The following is a 17,100-nucleotide window of genomic DNA, read 5'->3' on the forward strand; positions in this document are numbered from 1 at the left end:
GAGCCCACAGCCTGCAATCACTTCCAATGCCAACATCAATTTAAGAGCATCTCTCACCAGCGTTTATTGTTGATGGTTTACGAAAGTTGAATTCTGCTTTCCCCATATCCGTGACATTGTTTTTCAATAGCTCTGTGTGCTTCATGTTTCCTTTTGTTTAGAAAATCTCACTTAAAAATTACATTTTTGTAAAGAAATCCTGTCCTGACAGAAGCAGCAGCTGTAGATCTGGAAACTGTACCCTTAACAAGATGGGCCTCATCTCTTCTTCCATTAGTGGAATATGATGTTCCCTTCATTGTGTTCCTATTTAGTTCATTGATTCGGCCTGGTTTTCATGCAGGAGATAAACAATGGGTTTAAACTGTGTTTAAATGCCACAGATGGCCTAGCAGTTTAAGGCGCGCCCCATGTACACGAGCAGTTTGGGTCTTAATCAGGCTTGTGGCACTTTCCCACATGTCTCTCCCCACTCTGTCATCCATGTTTCCAACTCTATCCACTGTCTTACTCTGTCATTAAAAGCCCAAAAAACCCCAAATAAATTGTAAAAAAAAGAATGTCTCTGGGGGTCCATTAGTCCTACATGCACCATGCCTGAATTGGCTGCCTTGTCACCTTTCAGTGACATCACAATACTCAGGAAAGCTGTCACTGAGGGGAGTGACAACATGTGGATTTGCGTAAGTTAACAGACTCTTCAGCTGACCCACACCCACAAACTTGAATGATACTAGTCATTATTTTTGGTTAAAACCCAACAAATCCAATCCACTTCATTCATATAACACATTTTAAAAACATACAAGTGCTGCACTGTACAAACACGGTGATAGAACACAAACACAGCAGAAATAAAAGCATTGGGAGGAAGATAGAAAAGCAAATAAAAACACCATGAAATCAATAAAAGGAATAAAAACACGTAAAAAACTTAAAAGCCATAAAACAAAAAGATTAAGAAAAAAAAGACATAAAAGGGCAGAGATTACACAACTCTCATGCAGATTTAAAAGCCAAAATATAAAATTGAGTTTTGAGATGTGATATAAAAGTTGGTAGGGTGGGGGAAGTTTTGATTTCCAGAGGTAATTTGTTCCATTATTTAGGAGCCAATGCAGAAAAGGCTCAATCACTTCTGGTTTTTCAGACGACGAGCTGAAGCTGATCAGCAGACCTCAGGGATCATAAAGGGGGTGTAGACATTAAAGAGGTCAGAAATGTACTGGGATGCTGATCCATTTAACTAAAACTGAACTCTTAACAAAGCTAGGACTCGCCAGCTGCAACGCCAGCTGGCGGGGGGTGCCAGCTTGAGTCACCTGTCATGAAAACCAGCCCTTTCCTTCTACTGTCCATCTCTTTTCTTTAACACACATTTCAGGTTAGGGCTAGAGGCTAAAGTCTACATTTTGGTGTGAAACACTCAGACCTGCCCTCTCTTAATTTTGATTGGCCACTCAGGGAGAAGTGACATTGATGAGCATGGCACTGATCCAAAAGTTTAACTTTTTTCAACAGAGAGTGCTGTGAGTGTGGTGACAAAAATAAACATTATTTACAGCAGGCGTTTTTGCTCTCACGATGCTGAGCACTAAAAAACGGAGGGCTGCATTGGCTTTGTGTTGAAATTGAGCACTGCCATTGCAAAAAAAAGGCTACACAGGCCCTTAATCTACTAAGAAGAGTTTGATCATTAAAAGTAGGAAATATCTATAATTCTATAACGGGTGTCTTAAAGGTTGCTGAATAACAATGGGTAAAGTCATGCTAGCTGTTACTTAAGCTAGGGTGGAGCAGTAGTTGACTAACAGTTGCATTCCAACATGCTCAAACGAAAGCATAAACAATGTGATTCTTATCAGGTTTATTCTGAGCTATGTTCATCATCTAAGGTCAGTGTGGGCATGCTTACATTTGTTGATTAGCATTTAAAAAAGAAGGTATTTAGACTGAAAACGGAGATTCATAACCATCACTCCAGACAGACCATTTCATATATCCATGTTATGGGATATCGTTCACATTTATCAAGTCAACACCCCATACACAGTGTTTTGAAAGGTGATAAGATGAATGTTCTGGCTATCACATTCATTTCGAGCCATTTAGAACAACAAAACATGATGCAGTATGCATGTACCACCCCAGGGAGTAAACTTCATAACACAAGCCTGTCAGGAAGCTGTTATCAGTGTTAACTATCATTTGAGCCATTTGGTAAATCCCTCTCTCATTTTTTTCACCAAGAAAGGCTTTCAGTGCTCTTTGCCCATCTTTTATTGAAGAAATGTTCTGGTAAAACTGCTGCTATAGCTGAATTCATGCTAATCTCTTCACTGGAAGCCATTGTTCACAAGCTTATGAGCTCAACCAAAATAATAGCCACCGCCTCCTCCTCACACGATGCTGACTGGTTTGGTCATTCTCTGACCGTGACCGGAGCTTTGCAAGATGAATCTGCCTGATGACAGACTCAGAGACTGGCCAGTCCATTAGCTTTGCAATTTAAGGAGCTTGATGAAAAGATTAATAACATTAATATTTATGTGTAGACTAATTTGAATGAAAACCAGTTAACCCTTAAAACCAAGGATTTCAAACTAATTTATCATTTTGTAGTTAAGTGATCAACAAAGATATCGACCCTCTCTCACTTAGTTGCATGGTTTGTTTTTCTACAAAACAAGCTTGCAAAAAGGAAAGTGACCCAGCTGATCATTCAGTCCTTGGTATTGATCAATGGCCCTGTCAGTGTTTGCAGATAAATTATTATCATTTTGAGCTATGAAGCAGAAAACTGTAGCTTGTGCCCTGTACATTATTCAATAATGCAAATACAGCAGAGTTCAGGGTCAGTATGCAGCCTCTATTAAGAATAAATAACTGCATGAGTAGGATTTAGGATGGGGATGATTTATGGTGGCGAGGAGAGGAGAGTAGTAATGCTGGTGTCATCTCTGTCCTTGGACTGTGTGTGTGTGAATTATTAACACCGTCTGCGTCAGAGGTCACAGGATTTGGATTCAGAAGGAGCCCTCAGTGTGTGAATGCTGAGCTCTCATGGTCAGATGAGGACAGAAAACCTTGCGTCATCACCGTCTTTGTAATGTGTGTACGTGCTCTTATTTTGTATTCAAATGGACTTGGTAATGTGTATTACAGCGGATCTTTTTCCTGTAGCCTCATCAATAGTGAGTTTTTCCTGAATCGAAGTGAGGCGCAGCAGCAGCATTGTGCGAGCTGAAACTCAAATCCATTCAGCTGTGATAACATTGACAGTCTCTCAGTAAACTGACATTCTCAGCTCAACATTAAACTGTTTGCCCAGCCGGTTCAATCAGCCCCTTTATGCACAGGAAATCTGGCCTTAAAGCATTTCCCTGAAGTAAATATTTCACACATTATGAATACCTTCCATGAATCGGTCCATTTTCTGTACGCATTTGTCCTTCACAGGGTCAGAGGGTGCTTGAGCTTCTCCCAGCATGCATTGCAGTAGATGCATGATGCATAACTACTGAACCTGTTGAAGTCCAGTGGTTGTTTTCAACCTTTTCATTATGAAAGTTTTCATATCAATAAGTCAAAACAGCAACTTTTTACAAATCATAGGATTAAATCAGGTAAGATGAACAGCAATTCATATTAACAGTGTGACCAAAAACTTTAAACCTTAAGCAATAATAACAGTAAATTAAAGTGCTGGGTAGTAAATTGGTATCAATACACTCACTGGTGTAATTTCTGCCTTGAAATGGATTTTTGCAACATTGTCATCACTGGTTGAAATTCATGAGCTGTAACGTTCACAGGAGGCATATATGATGCCACTGATAGCTCTCACTACCAACCAGTGTGGTGGGTAAATAGAGGTAGTGTATCCGAGTGATATGTGACAGACAACAGCTCAGTTTGAGTCCTATAATCAGCGTGTTTTGTTCTGGTGTTAAGAGCAGTGAGGTTACTGAATATCACCTGCAGTCTATTTCAACATCTCCAGAAAGGGAAAATGGTTTAAATCATCCTCCTGGGTAACAGTTTCTATTCTGTTCGACAAAGTCTAGAACGTGCCGTGTCACTGTTCTAGCACCATCTGTTTGTTGCCATATGGATTTTGCGCATCTACTGGCTATAATAAAGTAGTTGTGTGCTCTGCCAGCAGTGATGACACAGATCTCACCTGTTGTCCTTACTGATGTCTGTTCTCAGTCAACCAGTGCTCTACACGCTTTATTTACTTCAGAGTGTGCTGACCATTTCCTTTCAATGTGCATTTATGACCTAATGAAGGGGGAAAGAGGTGGTGCCAACCTTCACTGGTGTGTTCCATGTCACTGGGCCTGTGTCTTCCAGTAAATTCTGAGCAGTGAAGCCAAAGCAACCGCTTGCAATATACAGTGAATGGGGATTAATTTTTAATTGTGTTATGTCTGTGCAGTGTGTAACGGTAATGCCGTTGTGTGTCAGTATTTCATACTTGAGCCTTCCTAGTGTATAAGCTGCAGCCTACTTTTTATATGGCAGAATAGATATTTAAAGTGCAGCTTATGCACCAGATTTTACAGCAAAATGTTCTCTCCAAGTTTGATGTCTTACTGCAGCATGGAGTGAGTGTGCTTTCTTTGTACAGCATCTTAATGGCAGTTTCTGGGGCTTTATGGCAGGCTGTGTGCTGCAACAGAGCAATACGATTTGAATTTAGTATTATAATGGCTTAAATGACTGTTAAAGGTGTGTTTTAACTAGGGATGAACGTGATTAGCCAGCCAAGCAGCTAAAGTCGGATTCCTTTGGAGTCTATACCAGAATTGCAAGTCGGGTAAACCAATTAATAACATTTTAAATCACTTCAGTTTCACAATCCTGGTCAAACGCTCCATCTAAACTGTAACGCAGTCACCCACCACTTGAAGCCATAGTCTTAATAACTATTGCCTTGCCTTAAAAAAGCTCTTAAAGTGGATATAAACAACTGCAAACTGATAGCATCTCATGGGAATGGTGCGGTTTAGCACCATTTTGATCTAAGAAATGGGGATAACATTGATCAGATTCTGTGTCGGTTACACTCACATCTAACTAAGTGTTAATCTGGAAAGAGGTTGAAGGTCGCTGGTGCTAGCACTGCCAAGGTCAGAGGAGCAGCTACAAACACAACTGCTCTGTACACTTCCCAGTTTCTCTGCTAAAGCCTAGTTAAATCCCAATAAAAGTCTGCATCTGTTAGTTTCTTCTAATGCTTTTATTGTAAAAAGCCACATCAGTAAATGATCTGTTTTCAGTAGTAGCCTAAAACATTTAAGCTGGAGAGAAATTTAAAAAACACACAGGTGTGGTTACAAGGAAGTGAATACACAGACTTGTAAAAAAAAAAGTTGTGATCTCCTTCACTGGCATGAGTTCTGTCTGCCACCACAAGCTTGTTTCATGGACAATAATTGCTGGTAGCACTTGAATAAGCTATTTTAGTCATACTCTCTTTAAATTTTGAATACTGGTGTACTACTGTTACCACAAAGAGCAAAAAATACATCATCATGTAACTAGGAAGAACTTCTATTTTGTGATCATTTTGGCAGCTTCTCTGGAGAAAAACAATCAGTCTGAAGCACTTTGTGCATTTGTTTTGAAACCAGAGAAATATCTAGATTTACTCAGAACTGTTTCTAAGCATTGTCGTTTGCAGGATGTGTATCCATGGCGTAATGTTTCCTTTCCAGGATGCATTTTTTTCCAACAAAGAAAGCTGATAGCTTGTAATACAATGGCATTGAGTGTGAAAATAGAGGGGAATCAAGTGTGAAGGCTTTACTTGTTTACTAAAGCTATATTTATTATATGATTCAATAGTTCAGAGTTTTGCAAAGTGTTAATGCAAATGCTCATATAACAATAAAGATACATTTGTGATTTAATGTGCAGCCCCAGTTTCAGAGGCCTTACAGCTGCTAAAATCACTGATGGTGATTAATTTAGCCTTGTGTTTTGCTGCAGCTCACTCTCAGTCACACCAGTTTGTGTTTTGTGTGAATTTGGAAGGCATACATCCTCAGAGGAGATCTGATAGGAGCACTCAGTATTGATCTGACTATTAGTGGAACCACAAACAGGCTGATGTTTCAGCTAATGTGCCTCTCACTGAGCCCTAATGCTACAGGGATGTTTCCTCACTTTAGTTAATAGTGTTTAATGTGAAAGTGTCAGAGCAGAGTGATGAGCTCATACCTTTGATTTCTTTGTTAGAAACACATCACCTGTGCTTTGTGAATGGGATGTAGATTTTCAAAAGGGTGATTGGAGCAGTTAAACAAAGATCATTGAGCAGCAAACTGTTATTTTAATTCTATTTTGGGGTTTTTCCTTTATTTGACAGGACAGCGAAGCGAGACAGGGCAAAACAGAGAGTGGGTATTCAACCAGTGTGTAGAGGACTGTAGCCTCTGTGGGTGGGTTTCTGCTCTACCAACTGAGCTAGGACTGTTTCCACTGTGATGGTGGTTTGTTTGTAGACTAAAGCCTTATACTGACATTCAACAGTTGTCCTTTCATTTATGGGTTGATTTATTCTTATTTATGTTGTTTATGGCACCACAAGTGACAAACTTCAGTATAGATGGTGAAGCTAAAAGCTAGAAATGAGCAAACAATGAGTTAGTTAAAAAGTTTGTGCCAAATTTTAAGTAATTCGCTTGTTTTAGAGAAAAGTAGCTATAAGAGGTTGAATAAAAAGAGATTCTATTTAATGATAGTTGGCATTTGTTTTGTTTTTTTTCTTACACAACAAAAACTGAAACAAACTACGGATCTCTAAAAAACTTTTCATCACAGAAAACGATTGTTGTACTAAAGCAAACAAAGCCATTCTCAATGATAAGAATGTCAGCATAGAAATGTTCAAAACTATACTTGCAAGCATTCCTGTAAACATTTTTTCTTTTACTTTTGATATAACCCTTTTCACAGCCTTTATCTTTTCTTTCTTAAGACTTATTTTTAGGCTAATACCCTTTGATGACTAGCAACGTGGAAACCAGAAAAGAAAAGACGGGGGGATGGCATGCAGGAAAGGAGACACGTGTACCAGGGCCACCTGATGACTGTAGCCTTTGTAAATGAGACACAGCCTGAGGGTACAACCCAACTTCATCCACCTATCCAGCATCCGATGGCTCATTGTGCTCCGCCCACCTCTATTGCCTACTTTGTTTTTTAATTGAGGAGTCCTTTCATTAAGAACTAAACTGCATAAGGTTTAGGTACTAAACCTACACAAACATTTGATTTTCATGGGTAAATTTCAAGTATTCTCAATTGAACTGTTAGCGGACAGGAGCCACAGGCAGAGTATTTTGGGAACTTGATGCAGTGCCTGGAAGGCGTTGGCACTTTAAAACATATTTCCTTCTTCAATCTGTAAACTTCATCCACAAACATGAAACATTGGTTTGCTCTTTTGTACCTAGAAATTAAGTTCAGGTTTTATAGAAAACAGTCCTCAATGCAAAAACATAATGGGCAGTGGAGGTGGGCAGTGCAGGACGCTGCATTGACTGCTGGATAGATACAGTGAGGCCATCAGCTCTGAAGAACCTTGGTTACAAACACTCAAGATGTTTATTTATTTGTGTTTTTTCTGATTTTTTTCTTCCATTAATTTCTTATGTTTATTGCTATTATTTTGTAAGTCAACATCACAGCTTGTTACCAGTCTGTTTGCTTGTCTGTCTGCAAAGGTTTGCTTGTACAGTATGCCCTTACTGGTGAATACAGTTGTTTAAAAAAACACTCAAGACAGCACAGTTGTTGATGTGAGGTGAGGGCCTGGTCATACGTAGTTTCTAATGGCCCTCAGGACAATACAAAGGCCTGTGTTAAAGGGGACATATTTTATTTTTTTGCTCTTTTAAGACAAGTTAATATTGTTCTCAGAGGTCCTCAAAACATGCCCGTGAAGTTTGTTGCTGAAAAAAAACACTCCAGTGTTGGATTTTTGCCAGTCTGAAACCCCCTGTGTCAGCCCTGCTCAGAATGAGCCGTTTCTGTGTCTGTGGCTTTAAATGCTAATTAGTTGTCTGACCACACCCCTCTCAGGAAATGGATGAGGCACTCCTGATGTTACAAACACTTTCATCCAAAGTTAAGGACCTGACTGGGATTTGAACCATCAATCTCACAGGCAAAAGTCAGCAGAGTAACCCACTGAGCTATCCAGCATCTCAGCTGACACCTGAGAGGAAGATCAGGAGATGAGGGTGGAACTTTCTTCCAAGTGGGGAGGACCAACCAAACCTGGGGGCGGGTGCTTACTCCCCATGTGAGGTCATGAGGGGAAAATCTGAGAATGGCTTGTTTCAGCACACATTTTCTGAAAGGTGGAGAGAGAGAGAGGGGGGAAGGAGATGGATTTTTCTGGCACTTTGAGGGATTGTGGACAGGCCAGGGGCACATATTCTTGTTAGAAAATCCTGAAAAGTGATTTTTGCATAATATGTCCCCTTTAAATAAAATACAAGGTTAGACATAGTTGCTGCTCAAACTTGCTCTACTAAGGAACTGGTGACTTTTCAGTCTTGCAAGATCTTGAGACACAGATCTCATCACTCTCCTGATACGGGATATTATCAGCATATATCGATAGATATGTAAATTTCTGCTGATAATTACAGCTGATATAAACAAAGGCATAAGAAGCTTCAGTTTTAAGAAGAGACATCATACTGTAACTGGTGTGATGGGTGAATGGTTGCACCAGTAGGCTTTTCTCTCTTTTTCTCATCCACTCTCTCGCTCTTGTGCGAGCAAGCATGCAGCTGTGATAATAAACATATTTATAACATGTTGATAATTATAGTTGTGGAACCAAGTATCATCTATGTGTGGGATGCAGATGATTGACGTGACAGGGGAAGAATCATTTCAGCTGACAATGTCTCTCATTTAGTTTCTATAATCTGTATTTTTTGTTTTTTTAGAGTTGGACCTAAACGAGCTAAAAGTGGTCACTAAAGAGCTTTACGCAGCTCAGTGTGAAGGCTAGAGCTAGACCATCTGTACCCCTTTTCTCCAGCTTTTAATGATAGCTTGATTGTTTTTCTCACTCTGGCTCTTGTACTTTAAAGCCTAAAGTGTTTTGTTTGTCACACTTCTAGAGCAGCCTGTATCAGAGCCTGAATTATCTCTCTGAGTATTCTGAGTCTTATTCTCTCAAATCCCTCTCCACCTGCTCCCTCTCGCTATTACAGATCTATAAATTTTTGCAGAGGAGTTTTATTTTTGGAAGTCAAAAGCCGACATGGGAAGGGAGATTGCTGCATCAGAAATAAATTCTATGAATACCATAGCCACCAAATGTCAACACTGATCCAAAAATATAAAACATTTAGAAAATGTCAAAGGATCTCTAGATAGAAGAATAAAATCACTTATAATCTGTTTCATTTTTTTCCTTGAGGCAAAGGAGAGAAAGATTTCCCTTTTTTTAGAATATGAAGGGAAATCTAGGAATCTGAAAGTAATTTCCATCATGCTCCTTGACTCATAGAGTGACATGTAGGAACACTGTGACAATGAGAGTACATATTCCTGTAACATAATAAACAGTAATAAAATAACTGGTTCACTTTGACCTTCCCACCCTTGCACAGGAGTAAAAACCACTTAAAACACTAAATAAAAGAAAGCAGCAGCCAGTGATGGAAAAACAATAAGATGAATGTCTCTGTTTTTCTCTTTCTCTCTCTCTCTCTCTTTCTCCTGCTCTCTCTCTCTCTCTCTCTCTCTCTCTCTCTCTCTCTCTCCCCCCAGGGTCCACAGCTGAGAAGTGATACATGGCTCAGTAATAGTCTGAGCCCTGGGGAGAGCGGCTCCGTGGCCTTGGTAAGAGACTATCAACACACAGACACACCTAGACGCACACACCTTCACACCCGGCCAAGCACAGCCAGTCATGAGAGCGCAGGCAAACACAGGAGTACACATACGTTTGACTAATATGGGCCTCTGAAGGATGAACACATCGTGTCCTCTGCCTCCTTCTACTCTTTCGTTTTTGTTGTGAAACTGTGGTAGTTTTTATTAACATTCTCCTAGATGGGTTTAAAAGGCCACTAAAACAACTTTTTGCTAGAAGACTCAGTACAAAAATAAATGATAATACAGCATTTAAGACTGGAAAATCCTACTGTATATATCCATAAGACAGACTTGTGTTTTCTCTTTATTTTATCACATTAGATTTGATAATGACTAGACTTTTTGCTCTAGTGATATGATTTCACATAATTTGAACACTTTAGGATCTTATTTCACAGCTGTCAATTCCACAAGGCTAAAAATGATGTCAAATCTTTCCAACCATTACTCTAACTCTGCCTGCTTATGTGCAGAAGGACCTCAGACTTGATTGGCTGAGAGACAGAGTGTACCCTGGCAGGTCGTAAAGCCGTCACAGAGCTGACACATTCAGGCAGTGAACCAGTCACACCTCCACCAATTTAGACTAGCTCATTTATCCAGACTCCAGACTTCAGGATTAAACAGGAACAGCTGAAGGTTTGAATAACTCCAAACCAAGAACATTCCTCCTCTTCTTAGTGGCAGCAGAGAAAAACACAACAATATTTATGGTCTTATTGTAAAAATGTCTCAACACTGCCAGGTAGAAGTGTATCAAGACACGAGTGCATGTCCAATTTGAATTTTTTGTGGGATGATGACAATATGGGCATAGTACACACAGTAAACAAGCTGGTTATTTCTGTATTATAAGAGTATGTGAGCGTACCTGGTTGTCTGTCTCTATATGTCAGCCCTGCGATTGACTGGCAGCCAGTCCAGGGTATACGCCGCCTCTTGTCCAATGACAGCTGGGATAGGCTCAAGCCCCCCCCCCCACAACCCCGAACAGGATGATATAGAAAATGGATGGATGGTAAAAAGACTACAATCTGACTGAAACTGAAAGGCTTTTTCATCAAAAGACGAAGGCTCATCCTTTATTTTAAATCTGTGTGCTCTAAATAGCAGAGCATACATGCCATTGGACATATCATCAAATTAAAGTCTGTTTGAGGAGTTTATCTTTTCTTTGTAAGTTATCTACTGTAAAATCCTGAATACATGGTTCCCCTGAGGTCTAAAATTGTTAAATCAATTTGCAGTTTCATATTGCATCTTCAGTCAGAGTCTTCATCAGACTCTGATGAAGACTCCAGCGCGTCGAAACAGTAGTCCCCTACATCTGGTTAAATGGTATTAAGTGATTCGTGTGCTCCAGTTTCTTCCTTGGATTTACCTGTTAGATCCATTGAAACACCTTTGTAGGATTTTACAGTTATTTAACATCATGACTTTATTGGACTTCGTAAGAATCATTTACGTGTGTTTGTGAGTATCTAGTAACTTTGTAAAGTCGGCAGATTGGTCAGATTCCATGCCAGACATCAGATAGATCCATCTTGAAAAGCTTCAAACCAAAACACTTGTTCCTGTTCAGAGAATGACCAGACCAATCAGTGTCAATTGAGAAGAATCAGACACAGTTTACCAGTACTGCAAGCCTGTTTACAATATCTGCCAATGAAGAGATTAGAATGGACGCAGCTATAGCGGCAATTTAATCAGGAATAGGCAACATTACTTCACTTATAAAGAGCAAAGAACTACCCTGAAAGCTTGTCTTGGTGAGGAAATTGTTTTTGCTCTTTTTCTGACTAGCTTCAGCAAGAGTTTAATTTATTTACTGGCTCCACTGACAGAGTGATATTTTATATTGTCATTTCAATGGCTGCCTGCTGCACCTGCAGTTTTGTAGTTTACTCTGGCTGTGTTGACTATGACAGATCATCTAATCACCTACCAAGTATTCTTTTAAAAGGTTCTTCCTTTCCCAACCACTGTATGTGGGCTGCTGCCTAGATGGATGTGAAATCTCCCTTGTCATGGATGTGTGAAACAGTCTATCTGGCATGTCAGTTTAAGTATCACTTAATAAAGCTGTGAACTGCAGCTTTTAAGAAGAGATTTGGAACGAGTTGTAAATTTATGATCATTCACAGAGCAATAATGTCTTCAGACCAAAATGACACTTAAATCATAAGAGGCAACTAATCAGACCTCACACTGTTACTACTGGAGCCTGCAAAATACTTTTGGCATTAGCCGCTGTATGCACAGACCACTGTAAAAAAAATAATGTTTAAAAGTGCTGAATTTAATGTGCTGGCATACTTAGAAAATGCTAAATGTGACCCTGTTGAAATAGTTTTTTTTAACATATACTAAAAACATCACAGACACACCTAAACTGCAGAAACACAATGATTAAAAACAACCCCTGGACACAAAATAAGCTGTTTTTCCTTCTCTTTCTTAGGCGTGTATGTCTGAGTGACCTATCTTGAGGCCAAGGCCTGTCCATGTAGCAGCAGGAGGCTGTTTAAGGTGAGCAACACTTTCTTTTTCTCGCCTCTGAGAGATAGGAGGAGACATTAAATGACACTCATACAGCAACGTCTCTGTCTGCAGACTGTTCACATGTAAGAGGAGAGCTAAGGGCAGCTGCTCTGCTGTCTCTGGATTCAGCCACTGTGGCTTTTAGTAAAATGGGAAAATAGACTGAGGTGTGCAGAAGAAAAAAAAGATAATAGCATTTTACCTGATCCCCATCTTTCCGTACCGGCACCGCGTCCGCTGCTGGAGAGACAAAGAGAGAAACAGAGAGAGATGGATTTAAGATAATTTCATTATCACTGGTGCCTCAGTAGCTACAGGTATCAAGCTAGAAATGTAAGAAATATCAGCCCAGAATACACAATCACTTTGTCACAACCATCACTGATAGTGGAGGGCGAGCAAGGGTAGCAGAAAGAGGAGAGAGCGAGGGGCAGAGAGAGAGAGATAACAGCATGTCAAAGTGACGCAGTCTTCAACATGCTCGCTGGGGGAAGATGACAACGCTGTCCAGTACTTCTCTCTCTCACACACAAACAGCGTGCTAAAATTAGATCAATTATCCACGCCAAGCTTTGGCACACAGAGGGCACAACCAGCCTGAGTCATGTCAGCTGGAGACGATTGCTCCAAAGTATTTCAGTGATGAAAGGGGGAAACATTTCACTAGTTAATTTCTTAAAAAATTACTGGAAATGAAATACAGGGGCTGCCAGAGAGGAAAAACACCATTAAAAGACTTTTGTAACAAAGTTAACTCTCTTTCCACACAGTGACCTTGGGATTGACCTTAAAGCTACTCTCTGCTATGTTTATTAATTTATATGATATTTCAGATTTTCTGATTTTCAGTCTTCCCTAAATCCTTAGATAAACTGTGCTGATCAACAAACATTCTGTGCTCATATTTAAGCAGTTTTTCAGAATTATTACGGCTTTAGGAAGGTCCTGTGTGATTTTTTCCAAAGATGAAGAAATGTATAAAAGTATGTCTGGTGTCATGAACTCATGGGTTAAAAAAAATACTGCTTAGGGAGCAACGCCTGCAAGCTAGTTCAGACAGACAATTCAAATGGCAGTCTATTCAAGCAGCAAGATTTCTGGTCTCATTTTCACATCCACATTGTTCACCTATCACTCTTGTCACTTTGTCCTCAGCTCTCAGTTGTGATTCTATTTTGGAGGTCTCAGCACTTTGTCTAATTTGCTGTTCAGCTCTGACTGCCAGTGCACACCTGCTGCTTTGTAATGTAGTGTTAAGTAAACAGTGAAAGATATCACAGACAAACTGCAGGAGTTTGATTTGATCCTTTTCTAGTTTGGACAGAGGTATGGGGATAAACTTTGATCACTGAGTTGTTCTATCTCTCACACCCTTTGTGTGCTTTTATGTGGTAACAGATATTTTCTATTCCATTAATCTGTTTGCTCAAAGTATGAACGATTTTTTTGTCCCTGAAACTTATAAGGACACACACTTTGGTAAGTCAGCGTCTGTCAAAGGTGAAGACATTACTTTTGCTTTTCTGTCACCGAGCTGACAATGAGTGAGCAGCACTTTTATTAAAGATGGTGTTGACAGATAGGTAATCCCACACAGTCTGCAGAAAATGACACCAGGATTAGTGGGGTGTGTTTTTCTAAGCCGTCGGCATCAGTGGCGGCTCAGACGGAGGAGCAGTTTAGATTTGAGAGTAAGGTTTGTATTCTGTAACAAGGTGAGAGGAGTCAGAAGAGGACATGAACTAGAAACATTCTTTCTTTCCTTAAGGGCGAATAAAGACAACTTCAAAAGGCTGCAAGGATTCCTGAGAACATGTCAGTACAATGCAAATAAAGGTGGGATAAATGTGAATAGAAATACAAGAGGCAACAGAATACAGGATAAGTCTGTTTATATGCAGACTGAGCTTCTGTTTGGAGTTTCTCCTAACAGTGTAGTTATTATCCAATTAAGGCTGCAAAATCAATTATTGTGGTCATCAATTGTAGTAAACCATTGTTCTGGTGATTAATAAAGTAATCTAATAAGAAATATTGCATGCTCAGCTTTTTAATGATCACTACTGCCTTATTTAAGAATAGTGGTAATATACAAATGATAAAAGAGGATTGTTTATTTAAAATTGCCATTATTTCGCTTGTCAAAGGTCCTCTTAAAGGGATACTTCAACATTTTGGCAAATTCGCCCATTGCCATAATTCCTATAGTCTTAGTAATTGGTCCATTTCCTTTAGTTGTCGGTGAAAGCTGTTTCTAGATCTGGGGGGACCGTTAAACCAGCTGCACCGCTAACGCTATGTTAGCAGATGGAATTTTTGCTTTCCCTCATCAAACTCATCAAATACACCTCCAACAACTCCAAAACGCTCTCGTAGACAAGCTGTGACCTGCACATTCACCACGCTATGAAATAATCATGGAACATTGTGAGACGGAGATGTTTTAAAGTTAAATGCAAAGCCGTAACTACACTCCAGACATGGCTGCTGCACTGTGTCACTCCGCCCAGTGGTTTACTCAAGAAATAGTTCCGAGTATTTGCTTCATGTGTCGTAATGTTACATAATTATACGTTATTATTTCATAGCGTGGTGAATGTGCAGGTCACAACTTGTCCACAAAGCGTTTTGGAGTTGTTGGATTGTGTATTTGATGAGTTTGATGAGGGAAAGCAAAAATGACATCTGCAGCTGGTTTAACGGTCCCCCCAGATCTAGAAACAGCTTGCACCAACAACTAAAGGAAACAAACCTTTTACTAAGACTCTAGGAATTATGGAAATGGGTGAATTTGCCAAAATGTTGAGGTATCCCTTTAAGTCCTCCAATACCAGTGTTTTTCATTACTTCTGCAGCTGACAGTCCAGAAAGACTGTTTTATATATCCATCACATGTAAAATATTTCACATTCATCTGGGCCAAGGTTGTTATAGTTTACTAAAGCTAACTAAATAACTTAAGCTAAAATGTAAAAATCATTTTAGTTAACTGAAACTAAATAAAAACAAAGCTTTACCCAAAAAAAAAAAACAACTAAAACTTTATGGTGCACTTACAAAACTAAAAGTAGAGACAAAATATCCTTAGTTTTAGTCTTTGACACAACCATACTGACTGGCACCTTCACCCATGTCTGGGGAGTGTAAAATTGTCTCAAATGATTGGTTAAGGCTTCACATAGTGGTTGTTTTATGTCTGAAGTGGTATTCAAACATCATCTTTAAATAAATAAAATGATAAGTGAAGAGTAGCTTGTTTGAATATGTTTCTTCAAATGTATGACGTTCACTCAGCCCCGACATTTATCCGAAAAAACTGAAACTAACACTAAAACTAATAAAATTAAACTAAAACAAAGCATTGAAAAAAAAAAATAAAAACTAAACTAACAAACCAGCAGTCAAAACTAATTAAAACTAAACTAAAATTGAACACAGAAATTGAAAACAAAATGAAAAAAAAAAAACAAATGAAAAATCCAAAACTGTTATAACCTTGATCTGGGCAACAGTCCTTACATGTTATTTGTGAAAGGCAGATCCTTTAAAAAATCTATGATGACGATTGGACAACTGTCCTGTCTGTCACACTGATTATATGACAAAACATAGGACATCATTGACTGGAGCCACTGCCAGGAGAAAGCTTGATCACACACTATAGGCAGCTGTAACTGTTGTTCACTATCAGTGGAGCCAGTTGCCAAAGAGCAGAAATATCTGCCAAGAAGAGATTTCAGTGCAGTTCTTGGCTCTCCTTTTAGTAAAGTTCTGACAAACTTCCACTATAGCTGCATCCATGTGAATCTATACCCAAGCAGCTATTGTTTACAGGCTTGCAGTACAACTAAACCACACTACCTCGTTCTCCTCAAATGACGCTGATTGGTTCTTTCATTCTTGACTAAGAACAAACGTTTCAGATTGAAGCTTTGCAATATGGACCTGCCTGATGACAGACGTGGAATCTGGCCAATCCATCTGCTTTGCAAGGTTAAAAAAAACTCCCACACTGCCAACATTTTATCTTGAAATGTAGATCAGAGTTTGTCCAACAGGCGACTTCCTCCGCCCAATTTAAACCTCTTTTTTTGCATCAGCAGTTAGGTATAAAAGTTTAGTAAATTGATGTGACACATTGATTTGTGCACACAAAAGAAGAAGAGCAGGGCAGCCCCAAAAACTGTATGATCAATAGTCTGCTAAGTACAGAAGTATTAAACTTTCAAACACAACACACCACAGGTAAGTAATATAGCCTACCTATATCATCTCATCAAGTGGCTCTGTCCAGTATCATTATAACAGAAGTGACTGATGTCTGAGAACCTTTGAGAACTTCCTATCATGTAATCTGGGATATGAATAACTTTTCTGTGACACTCTCCCACTCTCTGCGGTGAGCTGTCCTTGTTGTTCCTTCTGTGATTCATACGCCTGAGGAGGGATGTCATCTGATGTGGTTCACCTGGTCATCCCGGCCCCTCAGGGCCATCAAAGCTCACACATTAGCTCATTTCCTGTCTCGCTTCCAGCTGGAAACAACCTTGTATGATTTTCATCTCTGATTTGGCACCAACACAGAGCAGGTCTCACAAATCCAGACTTTAACTGCCATTACTATTGTTTTCAATTCCCAGAAAA

General features: G+C 39.5%; 1 protein-coding gene and 1 long non-coding RNA gene across 5 annotated transcripts in view; one reads left to right on the plus strand and one right to left on the minus strand.

The window, feature by feature from the left end:
• The window catches only part of LOC121524123, a 34,279-nt gene extending 21,839 nt beyond the window's left edge, over positions 1–12,440 (plus strand). The window contains exons 3-4 of the long non-coding RNA XR_005993095.1: positions 9,808–9,879; positions 12,377–12,440. This is a non-coding gene — a long non-coding RNA (uncharacterized LOC121524123). The remainder of the gene's footprint in view (positions 1–9,807; positions 9,880–12,376) is intronic.
• The window catches only part of LOC121524122 (involucrin-like), an 85,313-nt gene that overhangs the window by 30,077 nt on the left and 38,136 nt on the right, over positions 1–17,100 (minus strand). For all 4 annotated transcript variants that reach the window (XM_041809340.1, XM_041809341.1, XM_041809339.1 and 1 more), the window contains exon 2: positions 12,659–12,696. In XM_041809340.1, coding sequence (XP_041665274.1) covers positions 12,659–12,696 — 38 coding nt within the window. The remainder of the gene's footprint in view (positions 1–12,658; positions 12,697–17,100) is intronic.

This window comes from Cheilinus undulatus, linkage group 16 (assembly GCF_018320785.1).
Source record: "Cheilinus undulatus linkage group 16, ASM1832078v1, whole genome shotgun sequence".
In the NCBI taxonomy this organism is placed as follows: Eukaryota; Metazoa; Chordata; class Actinopteri; order Labriformes; family Labridae; genus Cheilinus; species Cheilinus undulatus.